General features: G+C 34.7%; 3 protein-coding genes across 3 annotated transcripts; 1 reads left to right on the top strand and 2 right to left on the bottom strand.

Moving 5' to 3' along the window:
• Positions 1–3,089: 3,089 nt before the first annotated feature.
• Positions 3,090–3,739, bottom strand: LOC148784491 (uncharacterized). Its single transcript, XM_088877349.1, has 2 exons — positions 3,322–3,739; positions 3,090–3,153 (listed from the first exon to the last, which is right to left on the bottom strand). The coding sequence occupies exon 1, from the start codon at positions 3,476–3,478 to the stop codon at positions 3,380–3,382; it is 99 nt and encodes a 32-aa protein (XP_088733475.1). The 5' UTR covers positions 3,479–3,739; the 3' UTR covers positions 3,090–3,153; positions 3,322–3,379.
• A 4,432-nt stretch (positions 3,740–8,171) lies between these two features.
• Positions 8,172–12,515, top strand: PSKR2 (phytosylfokine-alpha receptor 2). Its single transcript, XM_011099984.3, has one exon. The coding sequence runs from the start codon at positions 9,257–9,259 to the stop codon at positions 12,401–12,403; it is 3,147 nt and encodes a 1,048-aa protein (XP_011098286.1). The 5' UTR covers positions 8,172–9,256; the 3' UTR covers positions 12,404–12,515.
• A 2,996-nt stretch (positions 12,516–15,511) lies between these two features.
• Positions 15,512–17,083, bottom strand: LOC105176978 (wall-associated receptor kinase galacturonan-binding protein). Its single transcript, XM_011099983.3, has 3 exons — positions 16,172–17,083; positions 16,035–16,073; positions 15,512–15,802 (listed from the first exon to the last, which is right to left on the bottom strand). The coding sequence occupies exons 1-3, from the start codon at positions 16,995–16,997 to the stop codon at positions 15,678–15,680; spliced, it is 990 nt and encodes a 329-aa protein (XP_011098285.1). The 5' UTR covers positions 16,998–17,083; the 3' UTR covers positions 15,512–15,677.
• Positions 17,084–20,094: the final 3,011 nt, after the last annotated feature.

A 20,094-nucleotide genomic window follows, 5' to 3' on the forward strand; every position in this document is an offset into this window, starting at 1 on the left:
TTTATCAATTTTTGTAATTCAAACCATCCGATTGAATTTTCTATTTGAAATTTTTTTATTAAATAATGCATAGTGTAGTGGGATTTTGGATTGGTTAATTTATAACTACCCCAAATACCTATAAAAAAACATTCGATATATATCAAAGGAAAAGCTACTTTCCTCCTAGTTTTTATATTATTTATATATAAGAATATAATGGTAAAATACCAATTTTTAGAATATAATTTAATGCTTAAAGCAACCTTCATTACCTCAAAAGATAATATCATATATGCTTTTACTTTTTTTTTTTTTAATACTTCTCAACGACTATCAAAGTATCGTTTTTTAATAACTCTTATATTATAAAAAGATAAAAAAAAATGCCGAATACATTTTCATCCATTTTCAACACTTTTTGATAATTTTAGAAAATATCAACTATCAATTATATTTGTCTATCCACTACAAAAAAAAATTAAATTTTCGCTACATTATAAATGATCGCGACTTAAAAACTATGGTAAATTAATACTATTAATTATGGTTAAATAAAATCAAAATAAAAGCTTAAATTTTTACCATATTTAATTAATATTCGCCATAATTTTTAGTCATAGTCAAAACATTTGTTATGGTCACACATGCAGAATCAACGGCTAATGGCTGTTGCGATGTTGTGGTTGATTTGTATTTATTATGATTTTTTGTTTAGCTGTAATAATTAATCGTAGCAGAAAGTTATATTTTTTTAGTTGTCGGTACAATTTTCAAACTTTCTAAAATTTAAATTTATTTGTAGCCCATTCAAAATCAAGTGAGAAAAAAATATTCCAAATATTCGCTATGAGATTTTTAATTTTCTGATAAAAAGAGAAAATGGAAAAAGGAGATGCCTTAAAATGGTGAAGAATAATTAAGTTATATTAATTTCCAAATATTAATTTTTTTATTTTGAAGAGGAACTTATATTTAACTTTTAAATATTATTCTTTTGATGGAAAGTTAATAAGTTACATTATTGGACTATAATATTAATCGAAAATTTAAGAGCCTAAAAATAAGAATAGAGGTGATCCAGATCGAGGTCGCAGGGATGTGGGATTGGATTTGGCAATGGGATCCACGCTCCATGTTAGATGATCGAAGATATTAGGTGCGGTCGATAATAGATTCTCGATTTTAGAAGATAAATTGACATACAACACTCGTTATGTTAAGGTAGGCGACATTACCCTAGTATTTCGATGCCTGAGTCAGAGTAACAGCTTGACGTTTTGCACTCTTCCAATAAACTTTCATGGCAGTTTTTTTTATCAAATAAATTACAGCAACTCATCACGATACATCGAGCAATACCTCTATTCAACCATTTCATCGGTATGACTAACGACGATAAATAAATTACAATAACTCACATAAAGTGAGACAAATGTTCATATAAAGTAACACAAATACCCTTAAACACAATTTTTCAAACTCAATCATAATTTAAATAATAATATATTCGATTCGATTTCGACTCCAATTATTTAGTAACATGATCCTAATAACAAGTCCAACGTTGTGCATAAAAGTCAATGATAAGGTTGTCATTACGTAACATCTGCAGCTACAGCTATAAATAGTTGTTAGAAAATCAGTGACATGTAAACCATATTTTGCGCCGAATACAAACAATAAATACATCCACAAAAGTTCAACCTTTCATCTGTCTCTCACCAATTCCTTCTGCCTTTTTCTTTCACTCAAGTAGTTTGGATAAGTTTATAATTTGGATTAATTATAGTGACATTTCATGATATTATATTAAAATATACAAAAAATATATATTTTTTTTTTATAAAATTACGATTACACCCACTTAGATTATAGTTGTAATTGCAACTACACCCCTTATTGAAATAAAAAACTTATACAAACATCCCCTGAAAAATATTACTCTAATATCACTCAGGGGTTGTAACTATGATTTTGTAAAATACAAGAGGTTTCGTGTAATTTGATCAAATTTCGAGGGTGTTAATATAATTTACCCTTATAATTTTGTTAAAATTTCTTATAAATTATCTAAAGATTTATAGAATATTGTAAAATATTTAAGTGTAATTTGGTGTGCTCTGATTTATTTTTGTTTATTTTATGTTAATACAAACTACAAAATCGAACATATTAAAAATTTTAAAACACACTCATTTATTTTTATTGACGTCACACAGAACATTCAGTGTGCGTACAAAATATTTAAATAAATAATTTATTTTTTATTAATAAGTTGGTCATTGATCATAGGTTAGTATTTGCAAGTTTGAGGGTTATTTCCATAAATTCATTAAACATATTCAATTCACTGTTATGATCAAATTTTATTAAAGGAATTGGATGAATTAAAGAGTTAATTTGGATGTTCAAAAGTTAGTTGGACAAAAAAATTCTTTTTTTTTTAATAAAATAGATTTTTTCTCTCTATTTTTCAAATATTAAAAAAAAAATAAACGCCTTAAAAGTAGAACCGAACAAGGGTTTGCTTTCCTTACTATTTTCCAAATTTGTCAAGATTATAAAATTATCATTGTCGGTATCTCTTAAGAATTTATTTTTAGAATAAATTTTGACATCTTATGTGTTCTAAAAACATCTTTAAAAATGTCGGTACTTATAAAATCTTTTGAATAAATTTAGGCAAACTCTGTCCTAATTTTGATTTTATTACTGTCAAAAACTGTGCTTTTTATTGAAAATTTTCAAATTCTTAATAACAAATTCCTTGCACGTGCTTGAACACTTTCGAGTAGCTAGACGTATCGATCTTTTTCCAACGAAAAATTTGAATTACTAAATCAACCACTGATTATAAACCTAAAATTAGTTCAATATTGGAGTCACTTGAAATCTTTAAATCCAACCTGCAGTTCCCTCAAAATCCCCAAGTCTTAGCGACTTACGAGGTTGTTTGGCTAAACTTATTTAAAAGATTCTGTAAGCTCATGATATTATTATAGTATATTGCGAAACAAAGCACTAATAATCAAGAACACAATATCAGAATCAATCCAGAAATTCCCAAATCTTACCAGTTGGCTGAAAGAAGACTGAATTAGGAGGAGTTGGGCACAATTCACCAAACCATAGCATTTTTCAGGGCAGTAATAACTTGGTACAATTTGAGATCTGCCATGATTCCACAAACACAAACCTCAGATGAACAACTACCATGTCATTATTGCTTAACAGGTACACTTACCAATACAAGCAACAGTGACTGTACTGACAAAATGTATCACATTCAGATTTATACCAAAGAACAATAAAGAAAACATCAAGAAGATAGTAAGTCACTTATTGGTTCATTTGCTAATGTCTGAATTTGAGGTTGCAGAAATCAGCAAGAATCTGGTCATTCTTCCTTAGCTTCTTTTTCCTTTGGTTTGCTGCTCTTCTTGGGCTTCATGAAGCAGAAACATGAGCAACAAGGACACTGGAACAAGAACTTCATCCTTTCCTTCTGCCCACTCTGTCTGAAATCCTAAATGCTTCTGATCTGTAACAAATGCATGTACTAGAAAGTTGTAATGCCTTTATTTCCTTTGTTGTCCTCTCCTCTTTTTAAATTAAAAAGAATTACTATTTGCATTACTTTCCATTATGAGATTCCATTTCAGTCACTTTCCACAAAACAATGCTCCTATGAGAGAAGACAGAAAATGGGTGGTGGTTCATGGTGGGGTATGCTTCCTTAAGGTTAAATGAATATTGGAGTACCCCATACCCACCTACCCCACCCCACCCCAAGAGTAGTCTGTATCTCTTGTGGGTCATACAACATGTTACCAACATGGACTTCTTTGATTTCTTTGTCTCAAGTTGAAAGATTTCTAAGCTGGCAAGCATTGAGGAATAAAGTTTCAAGAAAGGGGATTATTAGCCAGAAGTGTACTCTTTTCCCCAGGAAGAAGGATAGGCTTCTACTCTTGGAAGAGAGAAGCATCAAGGGTAATGGATTGGGGGGAATTTGATACTGTCCAAATGGGTAGATTTCCAACTTTGCTACCATGATTATGTTTTTGCAGAAGTCCTAGATGATATGAAAAACTTGTCTTCTGGGTGGTGCAACAAGGACATAATCATCAGCCCAGCATCATTCTTAATTATCTCACAAGGAAATTCCAACCATAAATGTTGTTTCAAGAGCAAGGAATACTTACCGTACGGAAGCTATCATTATGTAACAAAAGTTCCAATCTCTATTGCCTAATCACTTGACAGATAACAGAGGATTATGTCAATTTCATTGCTTTCCTGAAATAAATCTTTATTCTAAGAACATACACTGTAAATCTTTATATGCATCAGAGAGTATACTAAAGTGATTTCGAGCACAACTAGCCTGCTGTTCCAGAGCTCAAACTCGAGGTCAAAACATAGAAATGAGCTCAAGCTCCACTCATTTGTTCAGTATGAACTATACGGACAAGAGCCCCTATAAGCCCCGTGATGGTGCAAGAAGTGCTTCATTTATCATTGGCATTAGAATCAGATACACAACATTATTGACAACAAAGCCAGAGAAATCACCGGAACATGTTATCATCGAGCCAAACCTGCAAAGCAGGTACTCGATGTTTAAGGCTAACAGTGGAGAACGGTAGGGGCCAAAAAGCAACACCAAATGCTACTATATGTCCAGATGTCATGCAACACTTAAATGATTGAATTTACAGCACATTGAACCCAATGCTCCTCAAAGGCACAGAATACAATTACCACTTACCAGCTTTTGAAGAATGAAAATTTAAATCTCTCAAAATTCCATCTTTATAGTCTCAACCTATTTACTTATATCCCAACTCCAGAAACCCTTTCTCATCACAAGATTATGATGGGTATCTCCACATTGTATTTCACACGCCTCTGAAATTCTTGACCTTTTACAATCCTACAATGTAATCGTAGAAATACACCATCAACAAGACATAATTTCTCCAAACTCGAAGTAAGCTTAAGCACTTTTTCCTGCTGCAAAACAGATTTTCGGAGCCAAACAGCACTGCAAAAAGTGAAATTCAGAAATTTCAGAAACAATAATCATAACATAATGTTCTCCCCCAAAAATGACGACCAATTAGGTTTAACTTGACAATAAATCAGAAACATTTAACCAGTGCTAACAGTCAAGAATCAAAAAACCATATTTGATCATCAATTAGAAAAGTCAGTGGCTTAGCTAAAGACTAAAGAGTGATAGAACACAAAAGCGGGCGTTCATGATGTTTGTGGCCTTTGGGAACCAGGCTTTGTGTGGTTTATGGGCTTCAAGTAACCATTCACGGCGGCGAATTCTGCAATCCCGCAGCCCGCATCGCACCGCCGACTTCTCAACGAATAATCTTTACTATTTAGGCCACAATACTAATTATTATTGCCTATTTGACTACCACCTCTAATTGGTGCAATTATATATAAATTTTTTGAATTTGAAAAATTATATCTGAGCTAATAAATAAATTTCTTTAATAGTTAAAATTCACCAAATTTGTTTATATTAACAGATTTATTCACAATTAATTTATTACTGACTTATTTCAGGTGAAACAAATATTTTTTCTAATCAAACTATACTTATATATCTTGACATGCTAATGCATGTATCTTCACCCTTATGGTCAGTAAAGATTTGTTGACATGTAATAAGTCGATAATAAGTCAATCGGAGATAAACATGGATTTCGTTCAAATTTTTTGTTAATATTTGCAAATTCAGTGAATTTTAACTAATGGGATATCTATTTGTTAGACAAAAATAAACATTAAGAATATTACACGTAATTTTCTAAACCATAAAAGATTTACGTATAATTACATCAAATACGAAAAAAGGGGTGTAATCGTCCATTATTTATTCTTTGAAGAAAGTATATCTTTAGTTTCTTTATAAGATAATTTATTTACCCAATTACTTATCAATAATTTTTATTCATATATTTCTAAAGTTACTTTATTTTTATCAATTAATTATTTCTATTTTTATTTTAAACTAATTAAGTGAATACAATAACATTTTATATTAGACAGACACGTGAAGTATATTTCAATTACTAATGTAAGAAAACTGAGCCCATAGAGATTTGTTAAGGCCCAAAAGCCAACTCAGGCCCAAGAACTTGATGGGCTTATATTGGACCAATCAAAATATATAAGAAAACTCAATTTTGAGTTATATAAGATTGCATTTAAATTATTAAATTAGAAATTATAGATTTCAAAACCCTAAAAAATTCAATCTAAGAATTTTCAAATTCATGGAAAAATGCCTCTACTTAAGACAATATGAAGGGAACATACTTTTTTGAGGTTGTTGTCATGGAAAAAAGCATATGTCATTGATTATTCAATGTGTCTTATGTTGTAATCAAAGTGTATAATTAGTAGTGTTTGGAGTTGCATTTGTGTTCAACAATTTGTCAACTTCATAAAGGCAAAAACCATCATTACTTCCATCCCATCTTTACACTCTATCATTCTTGGTTTCCCCCACTTGCTTCTTCACAATTATGTCTTCATACCTTGTCTTATATTAATATAAGGGATAATTACATTACCATTTTTTTAGATTTATTATTGTTATACATGAATTTCTTATAACTTTAAATTATATTTAGTATTTTGATATTTATTTTTATTCAATAAAAAGCTATCGATTAAAAATTTTACAAGATTTGCTGACATACTTTAACTTATTACAGGGCAAATAAATATTTTCTAACAAAACTATACTTATAAGGGTGAAAACGTATCTTCTCACATGCATTATTGTGTAAAAATGTATAAAGATAGTTTAGTCATAAAAGATTTGTTTGACTTGTAATAAGTCAATCAGGGTAAATATAGATTCTCATTCATTAAATTTTATGAGATGGATGGATGGAAACAAATGTCAAATATACTAAATATAATTTTTCAAACCACAAAGGAGGAGGCGGGGCTTAAATATCCTTTAATGTAATTATGTCAATCTCCCCTGCTCCCACAATCTTATTTTAATGTCGGTGTAACGTGCAATGCGATCGATGTCTCGTGACGTGAGATATTCATGTTTGTCCTGACTTCATACGAACCCCACAAGTTCGTTCCAGAAAAACACCTTAATTGGGAGAAAAGATATTAAAAAACTTATAAACTATTCATACTCTTCATCTACAATTGATATAAAATACTTGTCTACCTCTAATATATATATATATATATAACACAAAATACCAAAAAAGGAAGTGGAAAGAACAAGTAAGGGCAAAAAGGTGTGGTGCATTGTTTTCAATTAATCAAAGGGTAGGAGGGGTAAGGTTTTGAAATTGGAAAGGAAATTGATGGGTGATAGATAGATAGATAGGTGCCGAAAAATCAAAGAAAAAGTGAGGGTTGGATTTATAGTTTAGTGGCTAATAGTGGGGCTTGGTTGGGGGTTGTTGGGTTCACATGTAAGCCGGGTTTCCGGAGTAGTTGACCGGTTCATTTTTATCTTAACTACGACAGCCGCTGTTGTCCGTGATTGGCGCCTGACGCGCAGTTAATTTTCAAAATATAGAAGGTAATTTATTAATTTTTTTTTATAAAAAATATTTATTTATTTTATGTATTACGGAGATTGAATTAGATTTAATCCTTTTAAATACTCTTAATTTCCAATACAACTAAATTTACAGACTGTTTATACGAACTTATTTCCATTACAACAACAAAAAACTATTACAAGAATCTCTAACAAATGAATTAGGACATTAAATACAGCCATGTTTTAACATTTTAGTTAAAAGACAAAGGAAATAAGATCAGAATTCACAATCATTATCGACAATTACATATAACAGAGAGAGAAGTGGAGGAGAGAGAAGCCATAGGCGTTGGATTGAGCTTTGGTGTGGGCTTCACTCGCATTACAAAGGCGTGAGAGTGCGTAATAATTAAGAATAGAGAGTCCTCCTTAGACCGCACCAAAATTAATGTCTCAGACCTCATCAAATCTCCCACCTCCCACTGGAAACACATTTTCTAGTTGACAGATAGAGATAGAGACAAACCTGGGAATTGACAATTGACTCAGACTTTGTGGTGAAAATTTATTGTGTTGTATGTAATGCAAATATATAATATTTTCTTGTCATTTAAAAAAAAGTCAGCTCTTTGTGTCATCATTTCAAATCAGCCCACCAGCAATTTTGTCTTTGTCCACAAATAAAAATTGGGTTTTCTGAAAATACAGAGAAAAAGAAAATCACTGTTCAGCAAAGAGTTGCAAAAACTGCGCCTTTTTTGCCTGTCTTGCTGTATAAGAATGGTCTTTTTCTTTCCTCCCTTTTTGTTTTGATTTCAGACACTGTGTGTGAGTGAGTTTACTTTATTCTTTAACCATTTCTTGCCAAAGATTTGTGCTCCCGTTTTAGTGTGTGTGTGTGTGTAAGTAGTGACGGGTCATTTGTAGAAAAAGAGCACACTTTACTTGGTGGGATTTCATCCCTTTGTTTGCCGTAGTGGGTTATTGCTTGCTTCATCTGTAAGTGATAAGGCATTGAAAAAATCACATCTTTTTTGGGCAAAGGGAGCGCTTTGGATTGTGGGTTTTGAATAAAGAAAGGGTTTTTCCTCATTGAGTCTGGAAATTTGGAACTTGGGGATCTGAAACCATGAGAACCTCGCTTCAGTTATAAGTTGCTTGCTGGGACTTTCTTATGTTTTTGTCCCTTTTCCGTGATCTTTAAGGTGTTTGGGGAAGTGGGTTCGGATGTTCTAGGGAGTTTGATGTTTCTGTCTGTTAGACTAGAGGCGGTGCTGATCTGTTGTTTTGCCTCAGTGTGAAGTGGTGTTTCAGAATCAAGATTTTTGGTTCAGGAATTTGTTTCCAAGTGGGGATAGAAATTTAAGTGGGGCTTCTGCACTGCTTATTGCTTCGGTTGCAAGTTGATAATTGGTGATTTGTTTTTCTTTTCCTTGATGTTGGAATGTGGGTGGAAGTTTCTTGCTTGAGTTCTCCATCTATTTCTAAGCCAGGCAGCGCCTTGCTCTCAGCTAAAGATTAAAGTTCTCAAATTGTGTCTTGGGATTGGAAGCCATGTGGGAGACCGAGATATCATGTGAATGTGATTTTTGCATCTCTTGGGAGTAGTTTGATGTGTGATGTGAGTGTTCAAGCTGTGCAAAGAGATCAATCTTAGCAACTTTGTAATGAGTTTATGGTGTTCTGAGCCTTGATTTGAGCTGGTAATCTCCTTCGGGTACATATATGTTTGTCTGGAAATTTCTCCTGATGAATTTCCTGAATTTGGCATTCTTGGCTTGTTTTTTCTGTTTATCCTCGAGTCTTGCAACTCCTACCCAAAATTGCAGTCCAAATGATTTTTCAGCGTTGAAGGAATTTGCAGGCCAACTGATCAATGGTTCTGTCAAATTTTCTTGGTCGAATGGAACGGATTGCTGCCAATGGGAAGGTGTTGTGTGTGAAGGTGGTGGTAATAAGTCGGCAGCAGCAAGTAGGGTGATCATGTTGAAGTTGTCTGGAAAAGGCTTGAAGGGCAAAGTTTCAGAGTCTTTGTGTAAATTGGATCAGTTGCAATGGCTTGATCTTTCCCACAATTCCCTGGAAGGTGGATTGCCCCTGGAATTCTCCAACTTGAAGCAGCTGGAAGTTCTTGATCTCAGCCACAACATGCTGGTTGGGCCAGCATTTGGGGCGATTGCTGGATTGATATCGATTCGATTGCTCAACCTCTCGAGCAATTCTTTGTCTGGAAGCCTCGCAGACATTGGAGTATTTCCTGATCTTGTTGCTTTGAACATAAGTAACAATATGTTCACTGGCCAAGTTGACTCCAAAATCTGCGGTTCTTCCAGGGGCATTCGAATTCTTGATATATCGTCAAATCATTTTACTGGTGGGCTTGAAGGCTTGGACAATTGCAGCACAACTCTCCAGCAGCTCCATCTGGATTTCAATTCTATTTCTGGCGACCTTCCAGACTCATTGTACTTGTTATCTTCTTTGGAGCAGCTCTCTATGTCTTCAAATAATTTATCTGGCCAGCTGAGTCTTAAAATCAGTGAGCTTTCCAGTCTTAAAACCTTAGTTCTGTACGGGAACCGGTTTTCTGGTTATTTGCCTAATGTTTTTGGGAACTTAACTGAATTAGAGCAGCTTGTTGCACATTCAAATTCATTCTCTGGCCAGCTGCCTTCGACGTTGGCACTCTGCTCTAAGCTACATGTGCTTGATCTTCGGAACAACTCTCTTTCTGGTCCTATTGATCTGGATTTCTCTGGATTGTCTAATCTCTGTACTCTTGATCTTGCCAGCAATCATTTTTCTGGTCCCTTGCCTGAATCACTGTCTAGTTGCCAGGAGTTGAAAATCTTGAGTCTTGCGAAGAATAGTTTAACTGGGCAGATCCCTGAAAATTATGCTAATCTTTCATCCCTTGTATTTCTTTCATTGTCCAATAACAGCCTTGTGAACCTGTCAGGGTCCTTATCCGTCTTGAAGTATTGCAAAAGCCTGACTACTCTTATACTCACTAAAAATTTCCATGGTGAAGAAATTCCTGAAAATGTGAGTGGATTTAAGAGTTTATTGATTTTTGCTCTGGGAAACTGCGGCCTGAGAGGTCGCATCCCAGATTGGCTATTAAATTGCCGCAAGTTGCAAGTTCTTGACTTGTCTTGGAATCATTTGGAGGGCAGCATTCCGTCATGGATTGGTCAGATGGAGGGTTTGTTCTATTTGGACTTTTCAAATAATTCATTGACGGGAGGGATTCCGGAGGGCATGATGGAGCTCAAGAGCCTGATTTCTGCAAAGAGCTACACGTATAGTCTCAACACTTCAACTGGTATTCCACTTTTTGTGAAGAGAAATCAGAGTGCCAGTGGCTTGCAGTATAACCAAGCTTCAAGTTTTCCTCCATCCATATTATTGAGTAATAATAGACTAAACGGGACGATTTGGCCCAAAATTGGACAGCTGAAACAGCTTCATGTCTTAGATCTGAGCAGGAATAATATTACCGGAACCATCCCCAGCTCCATTTCGAATATGGTAAACCTGGAGACTTTGGACTTATGTTATAATGATCTTCATGGATCAATTCCTTCATCATTCAATCAGCTCACATTCCTTTCAAAATTTAGTGTTGCTTATAATCATCTTGAAGGAGCAATTCCAACTGGGGGCCAATTTCTTAGTTTTCCCAGCTCAAGCTTTGAAGGAAATCCCGGACTTTGTGGAACGCTAATTTCTCCTTGTGATGTCAACAAAAAGGGGCTATCGTCGCCTCCTCCAGCTCACAGAGATAGCAAGTTTGGTCGAGGCAGTATACTCGGAATGACAATCAGCATTGGGGTTGGGATTGCGTTACTCCTGGCCATTCTTCTGCTTAGGATATCGAGAAGGGATCCCGGAGTTCCAATTGAAGATGTGGAGGAGGAAATCAACAGGGCACCTAGATATTCTGATGCATTTGGACCTCCAAAGCTGGTTATTTTCAAGAATGCTGATTGCAAGGACCTCAGTGTCTCAGACTTATTGAAGTCGACAAACAATTTTAACCAATCAAACATTGTTGGCTGTGGAGGATTTGGTCTAGTTTATAAGGCGGATCTACCTAACGGCACAAAAGCTGCAATCAAGAGGCTTTCTGGGGATTGCGGACAGATGGAGCGTGAGTTTCAAGCTGAAGTGGAAGCTCTTTCCCGAGCTCAGCACAAAAACCTTGTTTCTCTTCAAGGGTACTGCCGATATGGAAATGACAGGTTACTAATTTACTCGTACATGGAAAACGGAAGCTTAGACTACTGGTTGCATGAAAGAGTAGATGGGAGCTCGTTTCTTACGTGGGATACCAGATTGAGAATTGCTCAAGGAGCAGCTCGGGGATTGGCTTATTTGCACAAAGAGCCAAATATAGTTCACCGTGACATCAAAACCAGCAACATTCTTTTGGATGAGAAATTCGAGGCTCACTTAGCTGATTTTGGGCTCTCGCGGTTGCTCCACCCATATGATACACATGTCACGACAGATTTGGTCGGCACGTTGGGATATATTCCACCTGAGTACAGCCAGACCCTGACCGCAACTTTCAGGGGTGACGTTTACAGTTTTGGAGTTGTTCTGCTGGAGCTAATAACAGGAAGACGGCCTGTCGAGGTTTGTAAAGGCAAAAACTGCAGAGATTTGGTGGGCTGGGTGTACCAGAAGAAATCTGAAAAGAGGGAGTGGGAGATATTCGACTCATCTATACGAGATAAAGATTGTGAAAAACAACTGATGCAATTGCTTGACATAGCTTGTAAATGTATAGACCAGGATCCTAGAAGAAGACCTTCGATTGATGAAGTTGTTTCGTTGCTTGAAGCAATTGAGATAGGAAAAGCTTGAACTAAAGTTTCATATAGTTATTTCTTTTTTGTTTTCTCTTCTTGAAGACTTCATTTCACATGGATTTTCAAGTGAAATATATGATAGTAAAAAACAAAGTTTCATATAGTTACATCTTGAACTAAAGTTTCATATAGTTACATCTTCGGGGTTTCTGTATCGGTTTGGCCTCATATTCTTAATGCAGTGCTTATGTATGAATACAGAGACGTTCTCGGTCTGTATAGCTTGGCGCTGCAACCAATCTCTTTACACTGAAGCAGGTAGCGTGACGTTCACCAATATCCACATACTGTTTTCCCCTTCGTATGCAGGTATGTACACAGCCACTATAAGAGACTATTCATGTTCTTAATATTTTTTGTTTCCTTCCCTATTTTTCCATTCTTTGCATAAAAACAAACTTGATGCAAGATTCAACACAATCCGTTTACATAATCTTACGACGCCCTCTTTTTGGTTGAGCTACTAATGTGGTTAAGCTATACATAGTTGGTGACGACTGATGGTGATATCTCCAGTTTCCCTTTTGCACGAGATATAGCAGTATCTTTGTTTGATACGGCAGCAACAATGTGAACCTCAGACGATATTCTCTGATTCTACAAAGTCAAATGTGTGATGGGAACGAATAAAACGGCATATTACAGAGTAGCCATATCCTTAATGTTCTTCTCTTATTTGTCAATCACTTGCTTTATTTGCAATAAGTACGGCCGTCATTTCTGGTTCTCTACGCCAATTGGCACATCTCTCCGCTGGTTTGGCCTACTTTTGTCGGCGTCGGTATTATCGATAATCATAGGCTGTGTTTGTTTTCAACTTTTTGCTATCCAGAACACAGCCAAGGACATTTTGAATGTTTGCCTATGTTTTTACGGAACATGTTGAAGTATCGAACCTGACACCCCTATCTTGGCAGGGGTATTTCATAATTTCATAGTTCCTAATACTGATCCCAGGATCATAATGTCGGTTGTAAGCATACTGTTATTATGGGGAAGATTGAAAGCATACTGTTACTATAGGGAAGATTGGAAGTTCCTCCTGGCAAGAAAGTTTGAAGAAAACAATGAGATCCCTCTTGACTTGAAACTTACATTCTCGGATGTTTACCAGATTCAGACAATTCTTGCCCAGTTAGTTTTTCTGTTTCTGGGATTGTTGAATCTTGCATGTGGTGTGGGACAGTGATTTCTGAGGTAGGATGGGATTCCTCTGTTTTAAGTCTGTAGTAGATCGACATACTTCGATAATAACAGGTATATATGTTCGAATATGGGATCTTGATACAAAATACAGAATACTGCAGATTTTACATAAGAAAATACTGTAAGATATTATCCTGTATGAAATGTTCGTGTGAGACAAATATTTACTGATATATAGAAAAAAGTATGAAATAAATACTGTTTTATTTATATATTTTTTAAGGAAAAATTCCAAGAATCCCCTTTGTGATGTATTAAATGTTCAAAATCCCTCGTTGGAAAAAAAATTATCAAAAATTTGTTTGACCGGTTACCGGGTGTGCAGATTTTAGTCATTTTTTATCGGCTCGCCTTTGGGCTTGACCGAGATGGTTTATACAACATGAATCGGACCGGAACAATGCCTGGTTCCCTGTCAGATTGGTCGAACTGGCCGGTCCGATCTATTTCGAAAACGCTGCTTAAAATTGAATAGTATGGAAATGCATTTATTTCCTCCACATTGCTGGAATCAATAATACTATGGGAGTGAAACAAGAGATTTAAAGAAAAGTATAGACTAGACTAAATCAGTAACAAATACACCTTTTGTGTGTGTATTTGCAATTGTTCTGGAGATAATATAGTAATTGTGAAATCGCATACGACCAGAAAACACTCGATCATATCATGATTGGCTCTGTAAGCTGACTTGGGTATTGAGTATTTTCTTAGAGGTAGAACCGAATTCTTTGCTATAGATTGTTGCAATTTCGGAAAACAAGTTAAAAGAAAATTCACATTGAATTAGTCATATGTGTAGATATAGCCAACACAGAGATTTTTTTATGGATTTTCACGTGAGTTTTTTTTAACATTGTTTATATTACATGGAATAAATTACTTTTAATCCAAAAATAAAAATATAAAATATTTGATCTGTTTATGTTCCCTTTTTATTATCCTCTTCGATACTTGAAAATGTGTCATATACATGTATCTGAGAATCACACAGTATTTGGGAGTATCCAATACTATAAAAAATTTGAATTTTCACTACACTATAATTGATCACGATTTAAAAATCGTGGTAAATCAATACTATCATATCACAGTTAAATAAAACCAAAGCAAAAAACTTAACTTTTGATCACAATTGATGTCAAAGAACCCGGCCTTCTCTGTGCATTCATGTGCAGCTCCTTCTATTCTATCAAAGAGGAGACTCAATTACATCGAGCCTCTCCTTATCAGTCGAGTGGCTGGAGCTCCACTCCTCTCTTACAATATTTCTAGTTGGATGAAAACAGCGCCCGCCTTCTCAACTGTCTTTTCTACATGTTTACCAGGCATTGGCATTGAAGTAGGCAAGGTGTCAGCCGAGAGGGAACTCAGTAAAGAAATTCGGCTCAAGGGCCCACAGAAGGTAGTCAATATTTGTTATGTTTTTTACCCATAGTCAAAACATTCGCCATGATTTTAGTCATGGTTAATGTTTTGGCTACACACATAGAAACGATGGCTAATGACCGTTTCAAGGCTATGGATGATTGGTATTTGTCACGATTTTCTTCTTTCTGCTGTAATAATTAACCGTAGCGTAAAATCATGTATTTTCTAATGCAACACAAATATTGTTCTTTTTTTAGAACTATCCTTGCATCATAATATAATACCTTTTCGGGTTTTTTTTCTTTTTTATCCCAGAATAGTGCTAGTTAATTTATTCGAGGTTAAATTGAATTGACGGAATAATCTAAAGAAATAATTTTGAACAACTCTATGTCGTAAGAATTTAAAATCCATCATCGTTCAACCAAAAAATAATTTGAAGGATTTGAAATATTTTAAATTTAAGATTGTCCAAACAAAATAAAAAGTATGTATGAGTAGGAATTTGAAATTCATTACTCCAAAATTGATAATCTAAATGTAGCATCGTTTAAAACTGAACCAAAAATGAATTCAAAATTACGAATATTTGGGGGCCAAAAAGTGTACTTCTTCTCTATAGTAACAATCAAGAAAGTAGAAGATTGTACATAAAGATAGCAAGATGCGTTGCGTGGAGCGTGGGGATGGCATCAGAAGAGCCTGTTGTCGTTGGTCTGGACGCCATGTGTCACTGGGGCTTTTGCTCTCAGCCTTTTCAGGTACCAAACTGCTCCTCCGACGAATGCTCCCGCTACTGACACCGCAGTCACACTCCCTACACCAATGTTACACAATTAAACCAGCTGCTGCAGACATAGCTTTGTTTGGTTTCATTTCCGACAGTCAAATACATCATGAATTTTGCTCGTATTCTTGCAAGACCGGTTATTTATTGCATACTGATTAAGGCGAATAGCCCGTAGAAATTTGTAATGTAAAATATGATTGCAGAATGCGTAATTGATAATCTTGATGAAGAACGTAGCGATATACGCTTGATCACTCACCTGCGACAACTACAGCCCTGTTGTGCTGACCATTCTGATCTGCATCAGCCATAAACCAAAAACCAAGTGAATCAGAGTTGAAAGCAATCCAAATGATCAAGAAACCATGCAAGCCAAACAAAATTCAAAGTCCATACCTTTGCAGTAAGTAGTGACATTTCCCTTCTCACACAAGCACAAGAAATCCTGTGTTTCCGTATCGAACCCGCACGTCCCGCCTCCCTTCGTCCCGTCCTGACACCACAGGCACCGTGTCGTCACAGGAATGTCAAAGTCCACCCTGATTCCGTACTCTGGAACTTGGTTATATGCTGGCGTTATGCCAAGATTCCTCCAGTAAACACTGGTGTAAGTGGCGCAATGCTTGAGCATCAGCCGCAACGACTCGCTCCCCTTGGGGTAGTACGAGCAGCACGAGCTCCCATGCAACGCGGATGAGCACCCCGGCAGCTGCCTGCAGAGGTAGCTCGACGTGTCACACGTGGAGTCGCATTGCTCGGGGAAACGCTCGCAGAACATTGGTTTAGACTCCATGATCACGTCGTCCGCACTGCAGTTGAAGAACAAGTAATCATTCTGCGGGGAGAGCCTGAAGTGTGTGCTGGTGTCGAGGCTGAAAGGCCTGGCGGGCCGGAAGTTGTTGCCGTCTTGACAGTTCCAGAGGAACGGATCGTAAACGAGGATGTGGGGATCGGTGTAGCTGACATTCCGGACGGGATACCGGCCTGATGGGGTCCTAAGCTCGAGCTGGTCCGAATCGGAGCAAACAAGGATGTGCCGGTAATAAGGACTGCCACAGCCGTCATCGATGCCGAAAGGGTAGTTTATTGGGATTTGGCCACAAGAAGTCCTGCATTGGCTTGTTTTCTTGGCTTGTATTGATGTGAGGAGGTATAGTGTGAGCAGAGGAAGTAGGATCAAGAGAGAGTGGTGATTGAGGTTGTGAAAGAGTGCAGAAGCCATGGAGATTTTGGTACAAGGACTTTGTGTTGCTTTCAGACAGAGTTTTAAGTGTTTGGTAATAAGTAAAGTGAAGGAATTGTGATGATATGATGAGGTTTTTTGCTTTGTTGTCTTTTGCTTTCTTTTGTTGTTTTCTTTCTCTTTTTCTGGGAATTTTGTGTGCTTTATTCTGTCTCCAGGTGCTGCTGCTTTTTTAGTTCACATATGTTTCTCTTTCTATTAGATTGTAATAGAAGGGTGGAAGCTTTTTGTTTATTCTTACTTAGAGGTTTAGACTTGAGAGATCGTCCCAATTTGATTTTGGGGAAATTTTAGTCCAGAACTCATTAAACCAAATTTAAATCAATTATATGACAAGTACAATACACTACAGTTAAGAAAAAATGAATCACACAATTAACCTTAAAACAACTTACGGTGAAGTGCTTTTGTGTTTATTAATGTAGTTTCAAAAACGATAAGGGAGAGATAGAGAAACATTTTTATTTTGAAATCATATGATACGTGGGATTGATTTTTAAATTGGTCGTAATTTGCCCTAATTTTTAAATTGGTTTCTTGTTTATGTATGCACTTAATTAATGGGCCACTTGGCCGATTAATCAATTTTGATGGTAGGGTTAATAGCGGTTGTTGATCAAATCAAGCCCATTTAAATTAATTTAAATTAAAAATATTATTCATAAACCTATTAATTAGGATAGCAACGGGTTTAATTTGCGGTAAGTTTGTCAAAACTCAAGATCCGACCCGTCAATAAATTCTTGGACACAGGATTTGCGGGTTAGACCTAGCCCTTATAGACTCGATTTAAATACAAAAAAAAAATAATATTATTAAAAAACTAAATTTTTTCTATGTATTACTTCTATATATATTAAAACATTTATAGAATATTAATTTTTTATTTTTATATGTAAGTATATTATAAAATATACGCTTATTTTTTTTCCTACATGTATAAATATATACTTTATATAAATGTATATTAAATATATAAAAAATTCTCAAATGATTAGACTTGGGTCGGGTTTGAGTCCAAAATACTATAACTCAGAAACCTACCCGACGACCTGATTAGAACTTCAAAGCCTAATTCTTGTAATATTTTTATCTAAAAGTTTGTGCAAATTCTACGTATAAAACAGTGATGATGAAATTGGAGTCCAAAAATCTCTGTTTGGCCTAATTCTTGTAATATGTTAAATGATCATTTCATCTAAAAATTTAAATTACTAGAGAGAAGAATCTCTTTTTTTATTAATATTATATATATATGACCAATTTTCATATTTGTCTATCTTCTCAACTTCCACTTTTTTTAATATATATTTTAATTAATAATACATACATATTAAATATCTAGTATGTTACACCCACTAGTTAAAAAATAAAAGATAAATTACAACGGACTCCCATGAGAATTATCATAATTATAATTACCTCCTCACTATTTGACAAATTACAAATATCCTCCCAGTACTAACCACCGCTTATCAAATACCCCATAATAATAATTCATTGTAAGGATATTTATTATATAATTTTTAAATATATTTATAATTTTTTAATAATAAAAAATATTTATAATTATAATAAATTTTATGAGAGCTCATTGTAATTTATCTAAATTAAAAAATTACGAACTTCTGTAAATTAGCAGCTTGTGGTCCCCACTGGGAGGATTTTGAGAGCATGGACCCAAACTCAATGGCCTCTCCAAATGAGACACATGTTTGGGACTGGTTAAAGGGCTTCCCTACAATTAAAAATTCCTCTAAAATACACTTTTAATAATTTAATTCCAATATATATATATATAAATATATTGACAAATGTTAAAATTACATCATTAAATTAATATATAAATTATAATCCAAAATATTTTCCAATAAATATTAAATTACAGATAACAATGAAATAGTAAATTTGCATAGAATAGGTTATATATCCATATGTTTTGGTGAAATTCAAATTCGTGACTTTATCTATCTATACTATTTATTAAAGATAAGACTCTAAAATAATTGACTTGGTTTTACATATTGACAAAGTACATCGAAAAGTATTTATTTATTCATAAGATATCAACTTCTTCAATCCATTAACTTTCTCAATATTTTTTTTGTAATAATGATTTATCTTATCCATTTTGATCGATTATTTATTTTATCTTCAATTTTTTATTTAATTTGATAAAAGTATAATAATATTTTAAATTAAGTACACACATTAAGTGTGTTTCGACTCTTACTATAATTTTTTTCTTGATTATATTATACCAAAAAAAAAAATTACTTAACACTTTTTTTCACAAACACGTGATATTGCTTGTTTCTTTTTAATAATTTCACAAACTCGTCGAGTGTGCTCTACTGCTAATACTATTATTAAGTTTTGCGGGACGTTCCAAATAAATTAGTAATACATAATTGGTAATAAATACGACTTTGAGTAACAAAAAAAAATAGAAAATTTAAAATCAAATCAAATCAAATTAAACCTGAATCAGTTGTGTTTAAAAAAAAAATGTCCAATTATATAACAAGTGTTGCAGTGTACCAAAAGCAGCCCACTTTGCCACCCTTGAAAAGGTAAGAAGACTCATTTTGTGCCTACGAAAAGGCAATATATAGGCAAATAGATGACATTACTTTTGTAGGGGAGTGGGGGGGAAAAGAAGGCATTAGCATTTAGACCTCTGATGATTTGATATATCCCACTAGATACATACTCAGAAAGGGAATGATGAAAATTGGAAGCAAAGTACAAAATTTCATGTCAATTCCAAAAGGAGTTTCCTGCATGATGTAATGTGTATTTTTTGGATCAATCGATTTAAATGGAATCTATCCGTTGAAGATTATTGGATAGATGAAAACAAATTATCTCCCAACCGAGAGCTGATAAATAGGCGGAATGGATGCATCGTAAAACGACCTCAATGAAAGTAGAAATAAATAAAGTGGATGACTGTGTTTTGCTTTATGCAAAAAGGGAGATGGAGTTCCTATTTTAAATCCAGCAAGATTGAGAATGTGAGCATTGGGCTGCAAGCACATCCCATGTTGTAAGGATGATGAAGACAAGCAGGAAA

This window comes from Sesamum indicum, linkage group LG13 (genome assembly GCF_026168435.1).
Source record: "Sesamum indicum cultivar Baizhima isolate 11 linkage group LG13, ASM2616843v1, whole genome shotgun sequence".
In the NCBI taxonomy this organism is placed as follows: Eukaryota; Viridiplantae; Streptophyta; class Magnoliopsida; order Lamiales; family Pedaliaceae; genus Sesamum; species Sesamum indicum.